This window comes from Pituophis catenifer, unplaced genomic scaffold (genome assembly GCF_029215685.1).
Source record: "Pituophis catenifer annectens isolate HBS135680 unplaced genomic scaffold, rPitCat1.0.hap2 SCAF_1, whole genome shotgun sequence".
NCBI lineage: Eukaryota > Metazoa > Chordata > Lepidosauria > Squamata > Colubridae > Pituophis > Pituophis catenifer.
Window position 1 is genome coordinate 160,477,393 of NW_027256881.1, and position 26,869 is coordinate 160,504,261.

At 36.3% G+C, this 26,869-nt stretch overlaps 1 protein-coding gene across 4 annotated transcripts in view; it reads left to right on the forward strand.

Annotated features, from left to right (window-relative positions):
* RUNX2 (RUNX family transcription factor 2) overlaps positions 1-26,869 on the forward strand; it is a 168,426-nt gene that overhangs the window by 78,868 nt on the left and 62,689 nt on the right. For all 4 annotated transcript variants that reach the window (XM_070956628.1, XM_070956643.1, XM_070956636.1 and 1 more), the window contains exon 4: positions 6,786-6,890. In XM_070956628.1, the coding sequence (XP_070812729.1) occupies positions 6,786-6,890 (105 nt within the window). The remainder of the gene's footprint in view (positions 1-6,785; positions 6,891-26,869) is intronic.

Genomic DNA, 26,869 nt, shown 5'->3' on the forward strand with positions numbered 1-26,869 from the left:
TTGCTTTGAAAAACCATCTCCTGTTTTAAGGACCAGGCCCATTGGCAAGACTCCAGGGGACTCTGCTGCTCTCACTTGACTCAAAGAGAAAGGCAAGAGGGCTTTAAGAAGAGTCAACTTCTAGGAAGGAACCACTGCAGGTTAGATAAACTTTGAAAATAGAAACATTTTTTCAGTTAGTGTTTTTGTTTTCCTATATGGTGGAAATAGAATGTCCATACTTATTTTATGTGTTTCTAATTTTATTTCTTTCTTTTTCATTGAAGTCACAGTCTAAATTACCAGTCGACTTGCTGGGCTGTCTCTGGTCTCCCATATGTTCCTTGTTTATCATGACTTCATCATTTCTCTAACCTCACATGAAATCCTCTTCGGCATTTTTATCTAATCTAGTTGTGCAAATACTTAGAAAGGCCTGCTCAGCTGTTTACCTACTACCCTATGCCATCACTAACTTCTCTAATCACTTTATCCGCTTTCAGTTGCCTGATCTGGTCTTTTGAAGCATATTAATAGTTGCAGAAGGAGAGAGGAAATAGGAAGGCAGCCAAAGGAGTTGGTAAATTCCATAAGACATTTCCAGTCATGTGTTATTTCCTGTCCTCAAAGGAATACATTTTCCCTATAGTTATTTATCAATGCACAGATATGCACTCCTCCCTTTATTCCAGTTATCTACTTCTTACATTGGCTTTTCATATTACTTTTAATTATGCTGTAATCCGATATTATTTACTATTCATACTTCAATTCAGGGAACATATCTACAGGGAATCTTAGATGTACAACCATTCATTTAGTGACTGAAGTTACAACAGCACTGAAAAAAGTGACTTATGACCATTTTTCACATGACTGCTGCAGAATCCCTGTGGTCAAATGATCAAAAGTTGATGCTTGGCTAATGACAAGTATTTGTAGCACTTGCAGTGCCCCAGGGTCACATGATCACCTTTTGCAAACTTCTGACAAGCAAAGTCAATGGGGAAGCCAGATTCATTAAAAAAACCACGTTACTAACTTAACAACTGAAGTAATTCACTTAACAACTGTGGCAAGAAAGGTTGTACAATGGGGCAAATCTCAACTTAACAATTGTCTTGCTTAGCAACACAAAATTTGGGCTTAATTGTGGTCGTATGTCAAGGACTATCTGTACAAATCTGGTCTAACTTCACTATAATCAGTTACTTTAGATAATTATATGCTCTTAAACAGAGGCTCCAGCCCCATTGACAGAAATTCTTTAGGTAACTTCCAAGTAATCCTTGAAGCAAATTGTAAGAGTTAAATTAGCCTGGTTAAACTTTTGGCTTGGGTAGCTGGCTATAATTACGTAACTGCCTAAGAGTCCAAATTGTATATTTAGCACACTAGGGTAATGTTTTGGCCAGTGGGCACAGGAATTCTAAGAACGTGTCATGACTGTTCTAGCTCAATAGCTGCAGTGGAAGGCTCCCCCAGCCCAGGAGCCATGGCATGGCCAACCACAAAACATCCGTTTCCAAGCAAGTAAACCATTGTGGCCAAGAGAAAAATAATTTACTCAAGAATCATATAGAAACAGAATTTGGTTAGATGTTTTAAAACACAGAACACAGATAAAACTATTCAACTATTCAAAAAATCAGAAGAAAATATTGCTCTGTAGACACACACATACAAAAATACTAAAGTTTTCAACATCCCTTCTAACTAACCCTGAGCAGAATGTTCTCTACATCTTTCTACATGGTTTTGTTTGTTTGTTATGAAACGGAGCATTATTCAAAATGTTCTGAGTGAGAATATTTTGATTCTTAAACATTACAGCCATTCTCCATATTTATTTTCCATTAAGTCCCTCCCAAAGAATGAAAATAAAGATGGCACTCAAGGCCTCTCTAGGAGTCTCTGGAGGCTGGGGAAAGCAAAAAACGTCACTTCATGTCCTACCGGGAGTTGGGAAATGGGCCATTTCAGGCCACTGGAGGGCCTCCGAGGGGGTGGGGAAGGCTGTTTTCACCCTCCCCAGATGCATAGAGAGGATCTGGAGCCAGGTGAGAAAGAAAAACGAGCCTTCCCCACCCCCCCAGGCCCTTCGGGGAGAGGAAACAGCCTGTTTCCCTACTCTGGTGGGCCCAGAAGGCCCGAAAATCAGCTAGCCAGCCCACGCCTATGCGCCAGAACTGAGTTGGCATGCCCACTGATATGGCTACACATGCCACCTGTGGCACGCGTGCCATAGGTTCGCCTCACGATCCTAGACACTGAGGTTCATATTAAATTTCTAAAAGGAATCATTTGCTTTCAGAAATAATGTTTAATGAGGAAGGCGAAAAGGTCTGGTGGTAAAAGAATATTGTCATGATCCACAATTTTTAAAATCCCAGTGATTTAAGAATTTTATGCTCTCAAAATGGTGCCATGCTTCTGTCTAGTTCACGCTTTTTATTTTGTAGGTGTTTTGTATATCCTAAGAATCTTAAATTATGAGAAACTCATTCTGCAAAGCTGGAGAAAGGTTGGCCCTTCTTTTTGCTTCCATTTTGGTTTTTAGTTTTTCTTCCCATATACAAGGAATGGGAAGGAAAACAGGAAAGGCTAGTTAGATAATTGGTCTAAAATCCCTGTAGAATGATGGTTGGAGGGACTGTTTTCCAGCTTTGGCAAGTACCATTCCTGGTAGCTGGTATGAAAAAGGCCTGTATAATCAGATTACCCACTTATTAGAAATCTATGCTTGACACTGTCCCAAGGGCTGTAGAATTGCTTTTTTTTAAAAAAAGTATTTTGATGTGGCAGAATATAATAAAAGCACACCAAGTATCTTCCTCTTATAGCTTAATTAAACAGATTTTCTTGTAGTTCCCCACAGATCCTTAAATCTGAACACAGGCTTCTTTGACCTGTTCAGATATATTCTCAAAAAGCATCTGCATTATTTTAGTGCCTTATACTATGGGGGTTATTCATTTCTAGAATTGATTAGTACATTCCGTACTCCAAAAATATTTGAAGCGATGCCCAAAGGTACTGTTATAAAAAATAAGGTATGCTAAAATTAAGAAAGTCTAAAAAAAGGAACACATTCAAATTAAAGTCAGTGATCAGGAATAGAAAGGCAAATCAGTTAAAATAAGAGTTTTCTGCCTTTTTCAAACGAAGGTAGTGACAGCTGACTTCTTTCAAGGAGCATTTATTTCTGTCTGCCATATTTCTGTCTACCATATTTTGTATTTTTTAAAGATCTCAACAACCCTCCCTGCCCTCTGAGTAGATTTTACAGCATAAACTGTGCTGTGGTAGTCAGATGGATTGCCTGAGCAAGTCAGCTTGCACTGAGAACAAGCAGGCCTTCTCTTTGTGTGTGACTGTTACATTGGAAGTTTACTATTACATTCTCTCTTTTTGGAGTAAGGTTTCTCCAAATGTTCTGAAACCACATGGGTGATAATAAATGATGTGACAGGAAGGCTTGAAAGCTGAATGAGACAGCAACAGACCTGTTCTGTATTATACATGCGTGTGCCTTTGCACACCCACACATACCCCACTCAGTCACACTTCCTGTTTTGTATTAGTCTTTGAAATAATGTATTACATTTAGTGCTGCTACATTTTCTTAACATTTTGTGTTTTCATTAATATTCTTGGAGTTCCATAAAGTGGGATAGAATAGGTAGAAATCCAAAGTCCCTAGATGGCTTGGGTATTTTATAAAATCTTTTAAAGATTCTGGTAAAGCAGCAGGCAAAGTGAGCCATAAGCCATGAGATAGCTGACTGTTGCATTGAGTCACTGTTGCACGCCCACCTCTTCCTGTCTTGAAACAGTTTGCAGTTTTGACTATCTGAAATGATTAACAGTTGCATATCTCACTGATTAGAACTGTCAATGACTCGCAGAACAAAGGCCACAGACTTCCCTGGGTGAAGATCCTGTCTGTTCTCTGTAGGCTGTTTTCCGTTTCCTAACACTTGCAGAGTTGCAGGGCACCACATCCATCTTAACTGCAGAATTTCTATTATGGTAATTGGGATTTCCAGTGGAACATATATTTTATGCATTTAAAGCACAATCTTACCCTGGGCAGATAGTTTCTTTAAGATTTAATAGCTGGAATATGGTCCAGGGAAAGGGGAACCATCTCTCATTTTCTTTGTGAATTATATCATTAGCCTCCTGTTACCTCAGGCATATTGAACATAGGAAACTCTGTTATGGCTCCCAGAAGTAATATATATTAGTTCAATGTATTATGATAAAGTCAAATTAAATGATAAAACCATGTGAAGTCAAATGTAAAAACAGCACATTTCTTTCAGTTAAACAGCAGGAGAAAGAGAAATTCTCCTCAATTGAGCAAATCTCCCTTGCAGTAAGTGCTGGAGTAGAATTTGGCTTTCTTTGGAGGACAAATTATATCAGTCCAATCCAGTCCATATGTCATGACCGAAGTAATAATAATAATAATACAGTTTGTTCCATATTGCCACAGGCATGCTGCAGATGTTCATGGCCACTGCAATTCACACTCTGTCTGTAGGAAGAGATCATTTTAGCTATATTCATGAGACATTGCTTGCTCTTCTCAAAGCTGAACCCCTGATGCAATGGAAAGCTACTGTGCTGTAGCGTAGCATCCTGTGTACCCACACATCTCCATACTTGCTTTGAATCCCAAAGATGTAAGAATGTGTTTGGAGTTTGAATCCAACCTTCTCTTCAGGAAACAGTTTCATCTTGTGGCTTTGCAAGCCGGTTTCTTTCAGCTAACAGCAACCCTGGGTCTTACTTCGCTAGGGAAAGTTTTTCTTCATTATTACTCTTCTTCACTTTGAGTATCCACTTTATTACTTTGTTCCTCTAAGTGTGTGCAGATAAGTGTGAATGTAATTGACATCATATGTATTCACTTAGTTCATTGAATTCTATAGTTAAAATAACAGATTATTTGCATGTGAAATTTGTCCCTAATATACAATATATAGTTCTGTACACCTTACTTGTAATCTTCCCTAATGTTTCCTCAAGCCCTTGTATGCAGCATATACAAGTAGGCATTATTTGGGACTGAATTTTGGAGTTGAAAATGATGAATACTAATTAAGTATAATTTAATGCTGAATATTTCTCTTTAGAACCTGTCCTTTTTAGTTCTTTTATATTTTTTAAGATACTAATATTCTCTCTTTTTTTCTGAAACAAAACAAAATTGAACTGAATTCAGTTAAGTCTATATTTACTTTGTAAAGTGAAGATCGTGATTGATGTAGATCTTTTAACGTCAAGGAAGCTTTCTTCTTTTCTTGATGCATAGCTCTGGAGAACTGAACAGTTATTCATTATTTTAGGGGCCTTAGAAAGGTACTGATCTGCTGTGGATTTTGCTCCATAGATTTAGCTATAAGGGTTACAAGGCCCTTAGCTCTTGTAGTTAGTTTGTATGCGTATTTATTTATAGCAATAGCAATAGCACTTAGACTTATATATTGCTTCACGGTGCTTTACAGCCCTCTCTAAGCGGTTTAGAGTCAGCCTCTTGCCTCCAACAATCTGGGTCCTCATTTTACCCACCTAGGAAGGATGGAAGGCTGAGTCAACCTTGAGTTGATGAGATTCGAACTGCCAAACTGTTGGTAGCTGGCAGTTAGCAGAAGTAGCCTGAAGTACTGTGTTCTAACCAGTGGTGGGTTCCTCCCGGTTCGGTCTGGTTCGGCCGAGCCAGTAGCGGTGACGATATGACATCACCGAACCGGTTCTCCCCCCCCGCCCTCCCCCCCCACCCCCCCACCCACGTTATTCTTACCTTTTATTTGGTCCCACCCCCAATCTATTGCTGCCTCCTGAGTCCCAGCTGATGACTAGAGGGAAAAAAACTGTTTAAACTCTTGCCACGGGGCTTCAAAGGGCCGTCCTACAGCTGATCAGTGTTAAAAGCAAACAAATGAGTCGGGTCGTAAGTGCGAGGACTGGTCGTAAGTGCAAGGACCTTCCAGAAATGACTGACCAGCTAGCCACGCCCACCTAGTCACATGACCTCCAAGCCACACCCACAAAATAAGCCACGCCCACAGAACCGGTAGTAAAAAAAATTAGAACCCACCCCTGGTTCTAACCACTGTTCCACCAAGGCTCTTATGATTTATATGTGGCAATACTATCCCAGCTTTTCTCTAAAAGGTCAAGGAAACATACATATTGTGTTCTTCTACAAGAAAATCAATCTAGATATCTAATGTATTTCCTTCCATGTTCCTTGCTTATCTTTCTTTGAGGCCCTGTGATGTGAGCCACAATGTTCTACAAATACATGCACTCAACCTATTGAAAGAATTTTACTCTGGTGACTTTTTCAGCATTCCTAGTTCTACAGGTTGAGCTGTGTTCCATCCTACCTGCCACAATGGACAGGGCCTGTGAAAAGACTAAGTTCTGTTCACACCTTAACTGACATGTTCCATTTAGTTTCTGTGACTGATTCATCTAGATGGTAGCTATACATTGCAGCATTAAAAATGGTGATCTGAACATGTCCTGAAAGAATCACTTACAAGCAGTTTGCTCTTCAAGCAAAAATGTCCTTTTTCTTGAAGAAGATATTACTTCTAATTATTGCCACTACCTCATGATCTGATATAAAAATCCTTTTTTTAACATTTGTGATACTTGGCTGAATTTCACAATTAGTGAAGAGGACATATTTTCTCCATTCCAAATATAAAATGAATATTTTATATTTTTTAGATTTCATGCAAACATTTCTATAGTAATTTCTATTTTTTCTTCCTTTTTTTTAACAGGGAAAAGTTTTACTCTAACAATAACTGTCCTTACAAATCCTCCTCAAGTTGCTACATATCACAGAGCTATAAAAGTGACAGTAGATGGACCAAGGGAACCACGGAGTAAGTACTATGTTCTCCATTTGTGATCTAGGATACAGTATAGATAATCTGTGAAATAACTAGTTATAGTTTGTTTTCAATATTTAGTTTCTTCACCTAACACATCCAGCCTTATTTCTCAAGTTTTGAGCTTTGAGGCAGATTGCTGTAGTATGCAAGTTTAGAGTGAGTGTAAGTAAGCAATCCAAGAATGAATTTTTTCATTTTTGATTATTTCTTTGGTGTCTCATGAATTTTAGCTTGAAGTTGTAGGTTATTTTGTCTTTTAGTCTTCTGAAATCAAAATTACATGGATTACTTTCCTCACAGTTTGATACTTGAATGAAGTGGTACTCGTGGAGTTCAGAATAGTTTTTCTCTACTAGATCACCTTTCTAGGAGATTTCTCCACTGTGAATATAACTTGTCAAAATCATCTGGGCCTTTCATCACAATATAATTAATAATACAAATTATTACAAATAATCATTTTCTTGGCAACTTTTGTAAATCATCCTAAACAATCTAGAAGTGGAAACCTGATCTCCAGTTTTCTATTGAATTCAGTAAGATATGGAAATTGCATTTTGTATCTCATATCTGAAGGTTCAGGTTAAATGTTCATAATATTGTATTTACATTGTCTCAGACTGCTAAGTGGGCTTTTGTTTCTGTATAAGATCCAAGTGTTAATATGTCTTTGGTTCTCTGTATAGTTGAAAATGCCAATTTTCAAGATCTGAGTGAGCATGCTCAAGATTTTGTAAGGAAGTAGTATTCAGTATACGGAGGGAAAAAGAACATCCTAATTTGTTACTTAAGAATTTTTGCTCTCTTTTTAAAGCATATTTTCACCCTAATCTTACCATCCTGAAAAATGAGATTTTTCTCAGCATCTCAAATTTCTCAGCAAAATTTGTGTTTGCCACCAAAATAATTACAAAGCACCTGTAGTAGATAGTACCAGTGGTGGGTTGCTAGCGGTTCACCCCAGATTGGGTGAACTGGTAGTGGAGGTGATATGCTCCGCCCACCCATCTGGACGTCTCTGCGCATGCACAGAAACATCATGTGCACAAGCGTATGCGCGCCCATGAACAAATCGGTAACAGCCAAAATTGAAACCCATTACTGGATAGTACACAATATATTACAAAAATCCCAAGAATATAAAATATAATTTATATTTTCTCCATATATTGGCTATTTGAGTTTAGATTTGATTTATACTTTATACAAAATATTAGGTTCAATATCTCTTCCTTGTTCCATCCCTTCACTCATTATGTACCAGGTTTGGTACTTCTTTCCTATTTGTCCTAATCCACAGATTTAGTTTCTGAACCAGAAACTTGACAAACTCATCAATTTTGAATATTTCTATTAAATTTAGAACTACAGCCACTCCCAAAAGTGAGTTACAAAAGATTCCCACAATAAAATATCATTTGTGTATAGTATCTAAGTAAAAAATGATATAGTGCCATGATCAATCAAAACACATTCTTGCCCTAATTCTTGAACTTTCTATGGTTACTTCTGGGAAGCCTGTGTGCCCTATGGGGGCAAGATAATTGTTACTTATTTCCAGTGTACATACCTTGTCCCAATCCTGTCAGATTATGAGCAGGCAACAGTAAGATTAAATATTTAATATAAACATGTATAATAAGAAAAAAGCATATTAACAAGGCACCTAAGAATAACTAAAAGCCAAAAATATGTTCAAACAAAGCAGCTTTAACAAGTTTGTTAAAGATAACAGTTGGGACCAATTATAAATATCAGTCTGTAATTGATGATGAACAATTGATTGAAATTGAAATAATCCACTACACTACTTTTGGACCAGTCAGTTGGGCCAATTATGTTTCTGGGGAGGGACTCTGTGAAAACCTGTTTCTTGTCCATACTCCATGAAACCTATGAGAACTGGGGAAACTCAAAAGCTGATCATCATTCAGTCCAAGGTTTTTTCTTGCAGGCAGTTAAGGAGTTGAAAACATGGATTATTTTTTAAACTCATTTTTACATCGCTTTCAATATCAATTATACATAAGTAATGAAAATGAGAAAGCATGAATAAAAAACAAGAATAGCAGAAAAACTATTAATCAAAGTAACACAAGCAAAGAGATAGGGATAGACAAAATCTCAGTCTAGTAAATCTCAAATTTAGTGGATACATAAAACAAACCAATGAAATCTGAAAATAACAGAAGCATTAGCTTCCAGAACTTTTACTATTTTAAGGAAACAAGCGGTTGGAAGAAATAGAAATGTCCTTGTATCTGCAAGTTGGTGATACGTTAACATAAATCTCCAAATGAGATCCCCTAGTGATTTCACACACATTAATAACACGGGAGGCAAAATGAAATTTCCATGCCCAGTAACCATGGTGTAAATTTCAGAAGCACCATCTTCTCCCCTCCAGCTAAACAACTAGGATTGGAAATGTTTTAGCATTTTACAGATTGTACAGATGGATACCATGGTGGCTGTGACACTAAAAGCCAAAAAATTAGTTATCCATCAAGGCACATTCACCTAGCAAAGCTGAAATGGATCTACATGATTAGCAATTTGACCAACTCTATGGAGTTCAAAATCCATCGGATCTAAATTAAATCTTTTGTCAGAAATGGTTTCACTATTTCTATTATTAACACAAAGGGGATGATCTTTATTGCAGTATTCACCACCTCTGAAACCCTTTTTCAGTCCTCCTGGTTTATAGTGTTTATAATGTTTATAGTTTATAGTGTTTATAGTGTTCAAGGAAGTAAGGCCAGTTCCTTAATGTACCGCAATTTAAAGTATATTGGCCAACCAATGGTTAAGATAAACCCATAGAGTTGCTCAGTCACAGTCCTCATCTGGCAAGGTTTCTGAACCCAATATTTTGGTCTATTGCACACCTACATTTCACTTTCAGTAAAGAAGGGAACAGACCGCAAGCTGGTAGCCTAGAATGAGAATGGATGAACTGGGGAAGTTGTGTATATTAATTGGTGTATACTAATTTCCAAGTCCAAAGTTCTAGAAAGACCTACGAGATCCACATATGATCAAAACCAACTATTATTAAGATCATTTGATTTTTTTTTTTAAAGTACAACCAGGCAAAATAATATAAAGGGAAAAAGGCTTGACTAAACTGTTATGGTATTTATAACAGCTAGATCTTCTGTGTGACTCAATATTGTAGCTAGCAGCCTATTTGGTGGGGTGGAAACTGGCTGTCTGGAAGAGAGTAGGACACAGAGAATGATTGTTCCTGTCTTTCCTTTGGATGGAGTTCCAGGAAAAACAGTAGAATATGAGGCCTTAAAAGTGACTTGCTCACAAGTTGGGTGCGTGCTAATCTTAACAATACTTTACTGATCTTGGAAGCTTCTTATAGCTAGTTAGTGCACTACTTGGATTGTTTATTGTAGTATAGGGTCGAGCAGGTAGCATGTTTCTGCTTCTGTTGTATATCATATGTACATTCCTTCAGGAATAAAAATGTACTTGCAAGACAATGAGCTTTTCAATGACAGTGGTTTGGTCATGTTCCAGTCATTGTTGTACATTGTGTTTTTTGATGTGCACAGTCAGACCTGGTTAATCCATCCTGGTTTATCTGTCTGCCTTTGTCTTTGAAAAAATTCAATTAATAATCAGTGCCATTTATAAGGCAAATATCTTGATACGACAATCTTAAATCCTTCTTTTTGGTGCTAATTAAAAACTGAAGTTGTTTGATGAAGCATGCTTGTATTTAAGTTAGAGATTAACTATTATTTGAAGAATAACCACATTAATAAAAATTTGAATTCTTCTAAAAGGATCATTTCAGTCATTTGCTTGCCTTTGATGAATAAGATCAGTTCTATTTTCTGAAGTACTGCAGAAGAGCAATCCAGTTGCCACTTCTCCTTATTGTTATCCTTATTTTTTCTGATTAACAATGGAGAATTATTAGAAACTCTTATTTTCTCAGTAAATATAAAGTTTGCTTGCCCATGTAAAGTCTGTTTTCATCATATAGCACAAGGCTTTCCTGTTTACTTCATTAATCTCTACTAAATTTACTGCTATTGAAAAAGGCTCTTCTCTCACATGCAACTGCTAGCATTTTATTGACTCTGAAAGAATGTTGTCCCTTGTGGAACACTAACAATTTTTGACATCTGGAATTAATTTATTTCTTCCCATTTGGAAGTCTGCATAGTTATTCTGATATACCTTTGAAACGGGAAATTTCTAAACAGGCAAGGCAATTTCTGAATGTGGGGAAAAGTTAATTTGGCCATCAGAGCAACATGTGGTAGCCCAGCATGGAGGAAATATTTCAACAAAAAGACTTCCACGTGTAAAATATTGCTAGGAATGTTATGTGCCAAATAGTACATCCTTCCATATGAAGAAAAAATTTATAATGACCCTGGAACTCCTGGCATAAAGCATCTTTCCACCTACAAAAGGCTACATTTTGATCTATAGAATTTATTTCTTGAAAGATATGCTTTGGGTAGCAAATCAAGTTCCCTAAGTTTCACAATTGTAAAGAACTAGCTAGTTCTCAAAATAGCTGGATATATGTTTTAAAATATGAAAAAAAAACACCCAAAATATGACTATATTTAATAAGGCGCTGATTGATCTACTTGTTATTCTGTTTGGACCAAAAGAAGAAAACATAATGACTACAACAAACCTTTAGCATATCTAATTCATTTAATAAATAAGATTTATTAATGGGAACTTCTAGATCCTTTTCTCCAATGATTGAATATATCCAAGCTAGAGACATAGTATGGATGAAAAGGGGATCTCCATATTTTACCCAGATTCTTAAAATATCTAATTTCACTTTTTAATAAAGATCTGGGTTAGAGATCTGGGCAAATGTGGATATCCTGTATGTGTGAGTTGGGCCAATAACTACCGCAGAACAAATCCAGTGAATTAAATATGAGAATTCAATTGCAATAAAAAGCATTATTATTATCTTCTGGATTCCTTTTTTCTAATTAGCATTTCTTGTTCTTATTCTTTCTTTCATTTTTCATTCAGTCTGGTATGGCCTGAATAACCTAGCTGAATTTTTAGTTTTCTTTTAAACTTCCTTTTTAATGAAATATCTCAAGAATTGTTTGGGTTGATTCGGCTTGAATAAACTACTGTTTAAACCTCCATCTGGGATAACAATAATATATCAGAAAACCCAGTACACTGTGTCAACAAATGATAGTTTAAAGAAAAGAAAAGAAAAATACAGAAACAATTTTAAAACATGATTCAACTTGGACAAGAATCATTTCATACCTCCACAGAACGTTTTAACTTCCCCATCTAAATAATTTGTGGAGAAATATGTTAAAATTTCATTTCCTCCTGAGAATTCCAAGACTAATTTGCATAGTAAATTGGTAATTAATCATAGCAATAAATTAGTTCAGCTGGCACCAACAAAACAAAACTAGGTGAATGAGGCTAATTATCAAGCCTCTTTAACTAGGAATTCAGATAACACACATGTATCAACAGTCCCCATTTCTGCCAGGACCTGCTTTTATTTTACTCCGATGTCTGAAGCGTGTTATCCTATTCCTCATTCTTGCTCTCTCTTTCCCTGGCAGCTGAGCCAGGGCTTGTCACATCACAAACAACTTCTTAATATACACATCTGGCGTTGGCAGTTGGACCAACTTCATAAGAGCACATGATCATCATTCATTACAAGATTAAAAAATACCCCATGGCATCATTGATGTTTTTAAACTTTGATCTTTTGCCGTTGTGATTCATCACAGTTATAAAACTCCTCTTTAAAGAAATACAGACGATGACTTATTAGAACCTTCATTCTAAGTAGCATAAACATAAAGTTGTGCACATCTTTACAGAATGTCAGTTCCTTGGGCTGCCAGCTTATCATTTTAAGACATGACATCATGCTGAACATCATGAATTTGTAAGACTTGTTTATAAGAAAGAAACTTTGACCTTCTCTTGGCAAGTACAGGGAAGAAAACAAATGTTCTGCGATTTTCACTGGTAAATGGGAGCAGCAGCTCTGAATGTTCACAGATTAGTTTAAGGTTCAGAGGTATGCATTACTTGAAATTGCAGTTGTTTATCTTGGAAAATTTTCCCTGAATTTTTACATTCTTTAAAATAATCATTTCACACAACTGCATGCTCCTTTAATTTCTGTGTTGTAGGGCTGCTAATGTGGGATACCAAGGACATTTTCTATATAACATTGATATTAATATAAGCATCTAAAATGGTACATGTGTACACCTAACATGTAGTGAGTAAATTCAGTGGATATATGTTACAGAGAATTATTATTGCAACTTCCAACGGTATGTGGGCTATAAAACTCAGCTGTCTGTATAATATGTGAAATGCTATTATGCAAGCTTACAAAGCTAAAAGACAGAATTGAAAACTCCTGTCCTTTGGTTGACAGTTATTTATATGAGCAAATTTCAGTTTCTACTTCTGAACAAGTAATTTGGAACTAAAAGATGACTTCTGTATCATCTACACATTTATGGTCTGCTTTATTTATTGCTTTGTAGCTTTATGTTCAGCAGTAGCATTCCAGGGATTTCCTTTGCTTCCTCAGATTTTCTGTGGAAAAGATGAATGTCCTAAAAAGGAATGGAGAAGGCACTTTTCTTCAAATTTAAGATAATAAGGCAAAATTTAGATAATATGGTGGGTTTTCACCTCAGACAATAGTACATTTCTGGATTTCGTGAATAACAGAATAACAGAGTTGGAAGGGACCTAAGAGGTCTTCTAGTCCAACCCCCCCTGCTCAGGCAGGAAACCCTATACCAGTGATGGCTAACCTTTTTGTCCTTGCATGCCGAAAGCGTACACACCCATAATGTGTGCATGACACCATCACCCCCATGCATGCGCACTCCCCCATGCATGCGACCCCTCCCCGTGCCCCATTTTGGGCCTAGCAGGCCTCCCTGAAGACTCCTGGGACCAAAAACAGGATGTGGGGGGGCACACCGCATTCCCCCCTGCACTCCCCTCGCCCCCCCTGCATGCCTACACTGTTACAGGTGTTATGTCGGCCTTGTATTCAGCTTTATTCCTCTCTAGCATTCATCTCCATTGTTCAGTGATGCATTTCCTCCCTCTCTTTTTTACATCCAGACCAAAACTGGATGCAGTATTCCAAGTGTGGCCTTACCAAGGCATTATAAAGTGGTATTAACACTTCACATGCTTTTGTTTCAATCCCTCTGTTTATGCAGCCCAGAACTGTGTTGGCTTTTTTGGCAGCTGCAGCACACTGCTGGATTATATTTAAGTGACTGTCCACTAGGACTCCAAAATCCCTCATAGTTACTACTATTGAGCCAGGTATATGTAGAATGTAGAGTGAATGAAAAAGAGTACAATAGAATGAATTTCAGAGGGGCAGAAAAAATTAATAATAGAATAGCAGCAGAAATAAAATATGCCTATTTCCTTATCTCTTTCCAACTGTCCAGAATTAAGCAAGGTAATTCCCCCCTTCCAAAGTTCCTGCTAATCACACATTCGTTTTATTCTTCGCTCCGTTTCTATCCTCTCCCATATACAGTTCAATAAACTGTTCAATGACTAGTTCAGTGGTGGGTTGCTCCTGGTTCGGTCCGGTTCTTCCGAACCGGTAGTAACATAGGCGGGAGGCTCCGCCCACCCACCTGGACATTATCATGAACTTCTGCGCATGTGCAGGCACACTCCCATTGCGAACTGGTAGCAGAGGTAAGTAGAACCCACCCCTGGACTAGTTGTTTAGTTGGCCTGTGGAACGCTTTTGAAATAGGTGCTCAGGATAACATATCCACCATCTTTTTTCAAACAGTTAATGCAGCAGGATTATTCCAAGACTTGTGTGAATGCTCCCATGCATATTCATAAGTGTGTGTATGCACTACCCCTTAGCCCTGCTTTTTCTTCTTCTTGGAGGCAGCTGTGAGTAATTTCCAAAGCAGCCATTCACTTCTAGCAAACGAGGTGGCTGCCTTCATATTTGAAAAAGAAGAGTTTAATGTGTGCTAGTGCACATTCTAAAATCCTTTTTTGAAGGCTTTGTGACTACCCTAATATGTAGCTAGCTTGAGGACTATATTCAGTTACTCCTTTGTTTTTGTTTTGGTGCTTTCAAGTTATTATTGACTTCTGGTGACTGCCTAGGCAAGTCCCCATTATTTTTTTGCAGGTTTACAGAAGTGGTTTACCTTTGCTTTCTTTCTAGGGCTGAGAGAGAGTGACTGGCTCAAGATCACCCATCTAGCTTTGTGCCCAAATTGGGATTAGAACTCGCATTTTCTAGCCAAGTATCTTAACCACTATACTAATCTGGGTCTGTGCTTCATTTTACATGTAATTTTATCTCTTATGGGCAAAAATTGATGCAAATGGTGGGCTTCTAGGTAGTTGCTACTTACTGTAGTTGCTAACTAAAGTGACAGCACTGAAAAAGTAAGTTTACAACAGCTCCTCAAACTTGCAGCTCTGTCTCTGCAGTCATGTGATCACAATTTGGGCACATTTATGACGGTTTCAGTGTCCTAGAGTCACATGATCACCTTTTGGGACTTTTACAGCTGGCTTCTTATCAAATAAGCAAAGTCATTGGGGAAGCTGGAAAGAAATAGCAAGTTGTGATTGTGTAACATTGCCCTTCAAGACCACAGTGGAATTGATGTTGAAATGTCATGGCTACACGACATTTCATTTAATGCTCACATTACTTAGCAATAGAGTTGTTGGTCCCACTTATAGTCAGTAAATGAGGACTCCCTGTATTGATATTTACTAATAACTTTATTCCCCATATTTATTTTAGGGTTGTTGCTGTGGGCCCCAGCATGGAGCCTATCCAAATTATAGCTTAGTATTTGAGGTGGTGAGATGGACTGATCTTTTTCACTTGAAATATTGAATGAAAGCTAATATTTTTAAATGTAATCCCAAAAGTTAGTTCAGTATTTGGAGGTTTTCCAACTAAATTTTAATGGACAAAGAAAAGTTTACACTGGCAAAGAACACTGCAAAAAAAAAAAAGAAAGAAAGAAAGAAAGAAAAGGGAATACTGTGAGTCACTCAAATGCGCATTCTGTTCAGAGTTGTACAACTACCTGGCCCTTCCCATTTTTTAGCTCTGCTGAATTCAACATGCTCTTTTATTGTTCCACAGATACATACATATACACACACAAACAGTGGAACAATTATTAATACTGTGATACAATACAACGTAGTGTGTAATAATATTATTAAAAACACCATGGATTACCTGCTATTTTAAAGAAAAGTTGTGTCATACAGCATTGTAAAGCTATACTGTAACTACTTTTCATAAGCAAAAGTCAAACTTATCTCTATGATCTTGCAGCATAAATTATGTCCTGTTTCTTCATGTTCCCAGCCTACTATTGCAGGGTATAGCAGAGGAGCTACAGAAACCACATATGTATATATTAGCTACTAAGCATTCTAAGACATTTTAAAAATATTATTGTTAAACTCAGTCCTAAATAAGACTTAATATTCAGAAAAGAAAATATTGATTCTTTCAAATGTGTGATTAAATACAAATGTGTTATCCGGTAGTAAAGTTTTGAAAACAATCAGTTATGTCTCTTGATGGGCAAATCTCTGGTTATGATCTCAAACATTTAAATCCATCCATAAACTGATGATGGTGGTATATTTTTATTGAGCATTTTAAAGAAAAATGACAGAAAGGAAGCAAGAAAAAGGAAAGAGGCAAAAAAGGAAAAATAAAACACAAAGTGACTAAAGAGAGAATTCATTAGCATAATAGAATTTCATACATTACACAGTATTTATTACAGCAATTAAGATAAGAAACCCAAATTTTTTATGTGACACAAATCCATGTATATATAGAATTATAACTCTAAAATGCAGGATTTCCAAATTGAATTAAATTCTCCATCAGATTTACTGTTAAAATAAAAAAATATTTTGAACATTGAGGAATATTCCGAGAGCTTCGTTATATGTTCTTCTGCAGAAGGAACTGTGTATACTTTCCAACAGAAAACTTAAATTATCCTTGTACACCAAGCTAATTTAGTATATTTTGTGTGTAAAACAACACAAAATAGTGTTGTTGGTGTGTAAAATTTAGTAATATTTAATAAAAGTAATAAAAATAGGTTGGAAAGAAAATCCAGCTTTTAAAATGTATTTCATTATATTATAAATATTTTCCATAACTGTTGAGCTTTAACGACATTGAACCAAGCATGGAAAAATGATCTTATCTGAAAGTTATATTTCTATTCTATCCAAAGTTCATTTTTAGAAAATGAATTGTCCATTTAGCAATCAATGAAGTAATATACCAGCAGCAAAATATCTTATACTTTTAAGTATAATATTCAAAGTGAATATACTGTTTATCTTACATTTTCAACTGTTGCAAATCAAATTTTATATTCTGCATCCCTTTAATTTTACAGCCTTTAACTTGTTTGATTTCTGAGTCATATTATACATAAGGCTCAGCAAATGCTCTAAATGAAGTTGCAACTTCAAAAAGCTATTATCTTACAGATATTGACAAATGTTTGAATGAAGCACCTGGTATGATTCAGATATTGAATTTGATTTGTGTCATCATTGTAAATTGATCTGGAAAATAAGTCAGTTCAATACTTTGATGTGAAGCATTGAATCATGTTTTTTTGATTGGGTTTTCCCAATTCATTTTGAGATATCTTTGAGTAAGTCAGCTTTGATTCAAAAATTCAAATTAATTAGCTTTGAATAAACTTTCAGAAAGAAAATGTACAGCCATATGTGTTTCTTTCTCTATTTTTAGTTCTGCTCATAGCGCAGCATTTGTTAACTAAAATATAGTATAAATTTGACTGCAACCAGTAAATCATAAATCCCAATTTTAAATCTCACTCTATATAAATTGCCCTCTTTAAATCCCAGTCTTCCTATATGCAGAAGTATTTTATAGGATTGTTATACAGGATACATTACTGAATTGTTGTACACGCATTAGGCAATCTAAAGGTGTACTAGAAAGAGTATTAGTTCTATCTTCATTTTATCCATAACCAATGTTTAGATTTAAGCTTGAACACAAATGTGTGTGAGTGTGTGTGTGTGTGTGTGTGTGTGTGTGTGTGTGTGTGTGTATAAGAACTAGGAGCAGGTCTGAAAAAAATTTAGAATTAATGACAAACTCACCCATGTTGCAGAATAGCTCTCAGCTTAAAACATGGGTTCTTTCATCCCAAATGGGCAGGATTCCAATATAGACATTTAAGAATCAGAGGATATTTGAATAGGCAAGAATCATGTTTAGAGGAGCATAATTAGAGAAAGCTATGTCTGTGCTTCCATTCTACTTGATTGTCTTGAAATCAGTATTGTGGTCACCAGTGGTGTCCATAGCAAACCACAATGATGCCGAAAGGAAGTGTGTAAAATGACAACATCATGCACAGGTCATTTGTCCCTACCCAGGAACACGTGCCTGCTGTCCTTCTTTTCTCAGGCCCCAAACTCTTGGGGATAGCAACGTGCAGAATGTTCATATCCAGAGGAAAGGGGCTTTTACTTAACTGCAACTGGCTTTATAGGATGTGGAATTACTATTCCATTTGATTTAGACATTCACATTAATTAGCTTTCAATAAAAAACTTGAAACAAAATGTTGTACAGCCATTCTGCAAAAATGGCATGCAGAGCCCCAGTTATTGGGGATTTTTAAAATTCCGGACCTCAATGGGAGAACATGTTTTGTTGGGTGTAGTTGGGACCTTTACATGCCTCGGTTTATTGTTTTCATAGCTGTGGGCAAGGAGGATAGCGAAGTTGTAGTGGCAGCTTTCCCAGAGGATTTCTAAGTGCTAACATTTCTTCAGTCATTTTTGGATGCACAATAACTTAAAAGATGTGCCTTTCTCACTACATTTCTTCAGAGAGGCAGATGAGAAGTATTGGCTTGTAGAATCACACACAGGCCTTAAATCCCTTTCTGTTCTTCCCTCAGTTTGAAATTTGGTTGGGGGCCAAAAGGGAAATGACACATCAAGAGGCATTTTTATTGTGCAACGCTTTGTGGCACTGATGTAAGGGAATCTCCTCTTCAGTTTAAACTTTACTTGCCTAGCAGTCTTCATAGCAGTAATGAAGACACATGAGATGACATGCTGAAGATCAAAACCTTAATATTTCATTTGCAAAAATTATCACAGCAGTTGAAAATAAGCACACTTCTCCTTGCTTTGCCTTCTATCCATTTTCACTTCCAACATGTGTTTATTTAAATATATTTCCCATTGAGACAATATATTATCTTCTAAAACTATATATCATATATCACAAGACAATGTATTATCTTCTAAGATTAAAACTGCATGCATGAGTTGTCTCCAAACATTGTGATAGCATGAGTAACAGGATTTATACAGAAGAAACTGAACAAATACATATGGATTATGTACTGTATATTGTTAGTACTGGTAATTATTGATTTACAACTATAATTGAGCCTGGTTATTGCAATCCTAAGGCGTGACAGTAGTTGAACAGTCTCTATGTGACTGGGCCCATTTTCATGATGTTTTTGTGGCAGTCAGAAAGTTCTCAGTGTGGCAATTTTTGCTGGAAATGGAAAGAAACGCCGGTTTCTTGCAAAAAGGTTGTAAACTGCAGTCAAATGACCACGAGATACTGCAAATGGCCCTAAACATGGGCCAGATGCCAAACACCCAAAAATGCAGTCATGGGACTAGGGAGGGGTGGCAATGTTGGAACTTCAAAACTAAATTTTAAATCCCTATTGGGGGTCGGTTACTAAGCAATCGGTTTTAAATCAAGGAGTATCTATATATACCTTGGTGGTAATTTGATGTATGTATAGAAAGCATTAAAACTGGAAGTAGTTTTATTCCAATTCATATATTCACCTTGTCTGAACAGTTTGTGAGGGAAAGCTCTGGGTTGACTCTTCTTGGCAGGCTAGAGAGGGAAGGGTATGGAAGCAGGCCTTTCCTAAAACTTCCCCATTGCCTATGGAAATCCATAGTTCTCCAACTGCAGATCAGCTAAGACATGTCTCTTTAAGAGAGCTGTTGGGGATTAAGAGGAACATATAGGATTTTTTTTTTCAGTTAAAGATATGTTTTTTAACTGTAGTTACAATTGATATTAATGCTATTGTTTTTAATGACTGGATGATTACAGGAGGCAGGCTATTCCACTGCTCTCCACTATTCCACTATTCCACTATTCTCAGGATTGTCAAGAAAGTTTGGAAAAACTTCAATCCATTGGTTCTTGTACTACCTTTAGATTTTATAGAAAATAAATCAATTTCCTCTTTTCTATGATAGCCCTTTAAGACTGCTATAATCTCTGGCTATTTATATATTAATGTATAAAGCAAAAAGTTGAGGTTGGAGTGTTTTTATCTTGTACTGTGCTAAGAAGAGTTGGAAGTCAATGCCCTTTTTAATTCTTTTTTCCCCCTTGTATCTCATACCCTCCCTTTCCCACTCCTTTTCCTTCTCTTAATTTCCTATTTCCATTTTTTCTTTATATTTTATATAATAAAACAAATAAAAATTTTAAAACAACAAAGGCTGCTATAATCGCTCCATAGTTTCCTCTTCTTCAGGCCAAACCTGCCCAATTCCTTCAAATGTTCTTTGTAAAATTTAGCATTCAAATTGCATAATATCTTCTCTCCGTTCTTTTGATCTCCTTCCTGTATTATGGTGACCAGAATTAAATGGTAGAATTATAGGGTAGAATTATCATGTTCCATAATCTTGACTTTATACCTCTATTGAACCAAGATCTCATTGGTTCTTTTGGCAGCTGTAACAAACCGCTAATTTATATCTGGTCTGTCAGGATACCAGATCTTTCAGGCCATGTGCCACCTATTTTGTATCTATGAATCTGGTTTATCCTATTTAAGTGAAGGGCCTTATATTTCTTGCAACTAAACTGCATTTTGTTACTTAGGGCCCACTGTTTAAGTATATCAAGATTATTTTGACCTTTGATCATGAACTTTTAGCAATTTCCCCCAACCCAGCTTTGTGTTATCTGCAAATTTGATGAACATCCTTTTCATCCACACTTCTGAATCATTTATAAAAATATTGAAGAGCACTTGAGCCCAGAACAGAACTCTGGAGTACCCGGCTGCATATCTTCTTTTGTTTAGACACATGATTTTTCCAACAACAGTGAATCCATTTGGTACTGGGACTATACAAACCACATTTTCCTTTTTTTAGTAAAAAGGATGCCATGGTACACTTATGAAAAGCCTTACAAAAGTCCAGATACACTACATCCACAACATTCCCTTGGTCTACTAATCTAAATCACTTTGTAAAAAAAACAACAACAATTATATGAATCATATGACAAGTTGTTTTCAGTGAACCAAAGGCAGCTACTAGTAATCACTTTGTTCCTTGCTAAGTATTTGCTAACCTGTATTTTCTAGATTTTTCCACTACTGATGCTAAGCTGACCAGTCTGTAGTTTCCTGCATTCACTTCCTTTTTTTTAACAAAAAAGATGGAACAACAAGGCTATTGTTATTATTGTCAGTTATGTTTTTATTATCTGAAGATAATCATTCAAAGATTATCTTTTGAGCATAATTGAATACAAATGCCAATAATTACGCAAGCTAACAAATAAAGTGAATAAATAAAATAATGCAATTTGGATTCATGTACTCTCTTCCCCATTTGTTCTGCCACAGAGAAGCGATTTGAAGCATTAATTCCATAACTATTTGGAATGGACATAAATCAGGATCAGGCATTACAGTTTGATCTTGTCTTCTGCTGTGAAAACATGATTTATATTTACCACAATTTGTCTCATTCCAGGAAAAAGTATTTATTTTAAAAAAATAACTGTATATTTATATCTTTATGGTTGTATTGAAAGAAGAGTGTTCAGTAAACTTAAGGCTCCTACAACATTAAACAATTGCTTAGTCACCTTATTTTTTAACTAGCTTTTTACCTTCCACTTCATTTCCAAATGATGAAAAAGTTGGAGAGTCTTGGGCAACTTTATTGATAGCCTCAGTATCCTAATAAATTAAGGTGCTTCCTTTCACTCTATACATAAAGTTTGGTAAGGTAGTCTAATGCAGTGTTTCTCAACAACTTTAAGATATGTGGAGTTCAATCCCAGAATTCTCCCAGCCAATATGCTGGCTAGGGGGATTCTGAGAGTTAAACTCCACAATCCTCAAAGTTGCTGAGATTGAGAAACTCAGATCTAGCGGTTATAGATGAAATGGTAATTGTGTAGACTCGTTACGCACGGTCACTCATGCCCTCGTCAACTCCCGCCTGGACTATTGTAATGCTCTCTACATGGGGCTCCCCTTGAGGAGCACCCGGAGGCTCCAACTGGCGCAGAGTGTGGCCGCGCGGGTGGTAATGGGAGTGTCATGGCGCTCCCATGTGACACCTCTCCTGCGCAAGCTGCACTGGCTCCCGGTGGTCTTCCGGGTGCACTTCAAGGTTTTGGTTACCACCTTAAAAGCGCTCCATGGCTTAGGACCTGGTTATCTACGGGACCACCTACTACCACCAATAGCCTCCCACCGGCCAGTATGCTCTCATAGAGAGGGACTCCTCTGGGTGCCGTCAGCCAAACAGTGTCGGCTGGCGGCCCCTAGGGGGAGGGCCTTCTCTGTGGTGGCACCTACCGTCTGGAATGAGCTCCCCCCAGAGATACAGAGGATCCCGGATCTGCGCACCTTCCGCTGCGCTGTGAAGACCTTTTTATTCCATCAAGCGGGCTTGGCCTAATCTCCTCCCTCTTTTAATATGTAAATTTTAATCTGTTTTTAAATTATTGGGGTGTTTTAATCTGTCTGGGCCAAAATGATTTAATTTGATTTTATCTGGTTTTTAAATTTTGTGTATTTATGTATTTTATTGCTTGGCTGTTCACCGCCCTGAGTCCTTCGGGAGTAGGGCGGTATACAAATCAAATAAACTAAACTAATTAGTTTCCAGTTAGCCATAAAGGTGACTCTAACCAATCATGATCTCTTAATTATAGTAGAGATAAAATTAGGAGAAAAGATGCAATATAAATCATAAATAAATTGTAGCTGTTTGTGGGAATTTCCATTTTTTTAATGTTTGTAGTTCTCTCTTTTTTTTTTGGTGATGGAATGCAAGAAGAGCTACATGAAAACAACATAAATTTGACTTTTTTTTTTCAGATCATGCAACTACAAAAGAGCACAATACAGACATGAAAAAATTTGAATTAGATAATCATGATTTTTTTGTAACTCTACATACCTAGTTAAAGAGTTCCCCTTCCCATCCTGCTATGTGGGCTATGCAGGCTTCAAAAATTATTCAGAAGAAATGCAGCAGCTTTTGCATGAGTGCAAGCACAGTGCCTCTCTGCTATTCATTAAAGCAGCCCCCTTTTCAGATTTTGAGTGAGCCGAAAAAATGATGCTATAACAAATCACATAATTAAAGCAGTGTGTTTTTAACGTGACTTATAGAAGAGCATCAAATTTTTTCACGCTGTTGGGGAAACTTCAATGAATAATGCAGAACTTCTAAGCTCACACTTACATGCGATTTGTAATAATTCTCTTCAAATTATTTTTGAAGTAAACACAGACCTACTATTCATTAAAATTGAGGTGGCTGCTTTTAGAATCACATTTATTTGAGGAGGTGAAAGTAGCTACATCTCTTTTTTTTTTAAGTACTCAGAGATCCTGAAGAAAGTTGGCTTGCTGTACATGAAATATGCATGCTGTTATTACAGCTCTTCTTGGATTCTCTGTTTCAGTCTCACATAAAATAAAATATTAAATATTTAATGCAACATAGTTTCAAGGTTGGAATTCAAGGTTGGAATACATTCGTTCTGAGAGAGATGCCCACACTAAACATACTAAGGACTTACTTCCTCATTGTTTTCCAGTTAATTAAGTTCTCGTTTGTACACTCAGCCTATTTCTCACTTCACTTTTGCTGCCTAATCTGAGTGCGACAAGAGGAATGCTTGTTCAGAGTGCCATATATGATGTCAAGTACTTGATATGTTATCTTCTTACCAGCCAAAATAATAAGTTAGCAGTTGCTCCGGTTCTTGAATGCAAGTCACAACAGATAATTCCCAAAATAAATGAATATAATCCAACTATTCAACCAAGTTTGACTCTGAAGAATCTACTTTTTTAACCAAATCAAGAAACTGGATTTTGACCAATTCACTCAAGCAGGAGAAACCAAAAAGTCTAAGCAGACTGCATATACTGGCACTCAGTTAATTAAGAGTGAGCCAGAATTCACAAGCAATCACAACTTTCTGTTATGGATGAATAAAGTCTAAGTAATCCTCATAATATGAATAATAGTGCCTGCACATTTAATTGCTATAATGCTAACCACATCACAAAATTATACATTAAGTTTCAAAAGCTACCAACATTTTAAGTTTAACATACTGTTATCCAGGGTTCTAAACATTTGTAAAAATGTTGAAAGCCCATACATTTATACTTCTATTGAACCATTCTTTCTCATGAAATTGGATTAGACTCAACTCAATCATGGCTAAATTATATTCAATGTCTACATTTTAGTTCTAATTAACTTGCTTGATTAGTTTTAATGGCAGAATCATAACCGAATTTAGCAGGATGGGAACCATTATAAAAATTATGGTTAATGTAAGAGTGGTGGTAATATTGTAATGAAGGCAATCAGAAGCAGTACATAGTGTGCAGGTTTAAAAAATATTCATTCTGCATAGATTGAACTTGATAGGCAAACAAAAGGTAGGATTTTGTTTTTCAAAAAGTTAATGATACTCAGCCAGTATTAGTTTGCAGCTCAGAATCCAGATGCCCCTTTCTCTAACATATCATAGTTTCTCCAAATGTTAGTGTTTCATGGTTTGGAAAATCAGGGTTTTCCACTGAAGTAAAAGATGATGCAAAACTATTATTTCCAATTTTGGGATAGTGTGTATGCCAACATTAGAAATTTTATCATTATTCCCTCAATTAATATTTTAGCATCTTTACAGGCAAGACATTCTGTCCTCCTTCATATAGCATGCTTGTATTGTTCATCTAAATCTATATATAAAAAGAAGAAAGTTCAAAAAACCTAAGGCCACTTTCTCTCCCTTTTGCCACTTTATTTCTCAGACTAGGAATTTTTATGTAATTCTTTTTTTAAAAAAATCACCATCAATTGTGCTGTTCCCTGTAGCTCCGTATCTGTATTGGACAATATTAATCCCAGTTTATAATTTTGTGTGTTTATATGGATCTTATTGTTCATCTAAAACAAAGCTCTTTCCACTGTCAGCTACTTATAAATTGCTATGTGCATGCATATGTTGAGTACCTGAAATAATCAGAGTTTTCTTTCTACATATGGTATTTCCATAATTATAATATTTGTTAATAAGATTGGTTTTGCTTTGATCCCCCCCCCTTTTACAATGGAATTAATAATGTTACAAAATTTCATGAGAACCTTTGTTGGTGAATCAGATACAAAACATGTATATCTTGCAGTTTTGCTTAACTACCCAAAAAAGCATTGAGTGGCTTGAAAAATCAATTTCTGGGGCACTTCGTCTTTTCTATTTAATAACATATCTAAAAGCATTTTGTTCAATCTTTATGTTTTGGGTTAGCTTCAGCAGTGAGAAGCTTAGCCAGGGATTGTAGGAGATGCTTTTCTTGTGTTTTGCTCCTCCAAAAATACAAGTCTAGCTTTGAAAAGTATAAGCTGTTAAAGCTGGGAAAAGAGGCTGCTTGACTTGTTTTCTCTTGTAGGTGAGTACATTGTTGCAGGAAACAAAGAAGCATGCTTTCTCATGCAGTTGTAAAAAGATGAGGGCATCCTTAAATAAATATTCACTACTTACAGTTACAGTTGAAGAACCAGCTTGACAAGATTCATCAGTCAGTCAACTTTTAGTAGGGATTGTAAATCTCTAGACAGTTTGGCTTCAATCCAGCTAAAGTTAAACATCTCTGAATTTCATTTTGTAGAACTCAGAATGCACCCAATTTGAGTGATGGTTGTTGTTGTAGTTAGTTGAGAAATCGTGTCTGACCCATCGTGACTCCATGGACAATGTTTCTCCAGGCCTTCCTGTCCTCTACCATCCTCTGGAGGGAGCTATGGTAGTTAGACTTAATTTTATTAATGTCAGGAGGTGTAGACTTTTATTTATAACCATCATTTCCTGACTTACAGCACTGAAATAAGTTAAGTTAGAATAACAGTTTGAGATAACTAGTAACCAAGTTCTTATTGAGATAAGAATTTCTAAATATGCATACCATGGTGTTTTGAATACTACTCTAGTTACTTCTATAGTACTATATGTGGAGAGAGGTATGTAAAAATATTCTATTATATAAAACCCTGTCTTACAACTTAAATAATAGGGTCTAAACATGGATGTTTTGTCTTCAGTGTAACGAACAGAAATACAATAAATTGCTACTTAAAAATACACCATTAGTGATGCAATATCTAGTGAAGACTAGGTCTTAGCTATACTTAATTTTAGTTAGCTTGGGGCTAATTCTATTAGGCTACAAGAAAAAATTAATTAGTAATAATCACAACTTACAATTTAACTACTAAATAAGTTGATATTGTTTCATTCTCTTTTAGATTATGCTTTAATGATGACTAACATCTTGAGAGTGAGCCAATTTGGTACAATGGTTAAAGGTACCAGGCTAGAAACTGGGAGACTGTGAATTTCAGTCTTGCCAAATCACAAAGTCAGCTGAGTGACTTGGACCAATCATTCAATCTCAGCCCTGGGAAGAAAACAATAGCAAACTGCTTCCAAAAAATGCTGTCAAAAATTTCATTGACTTGTCCAAGTTGGCTTAGAGGCATCTGAAGCAAAAAACAATTTGATG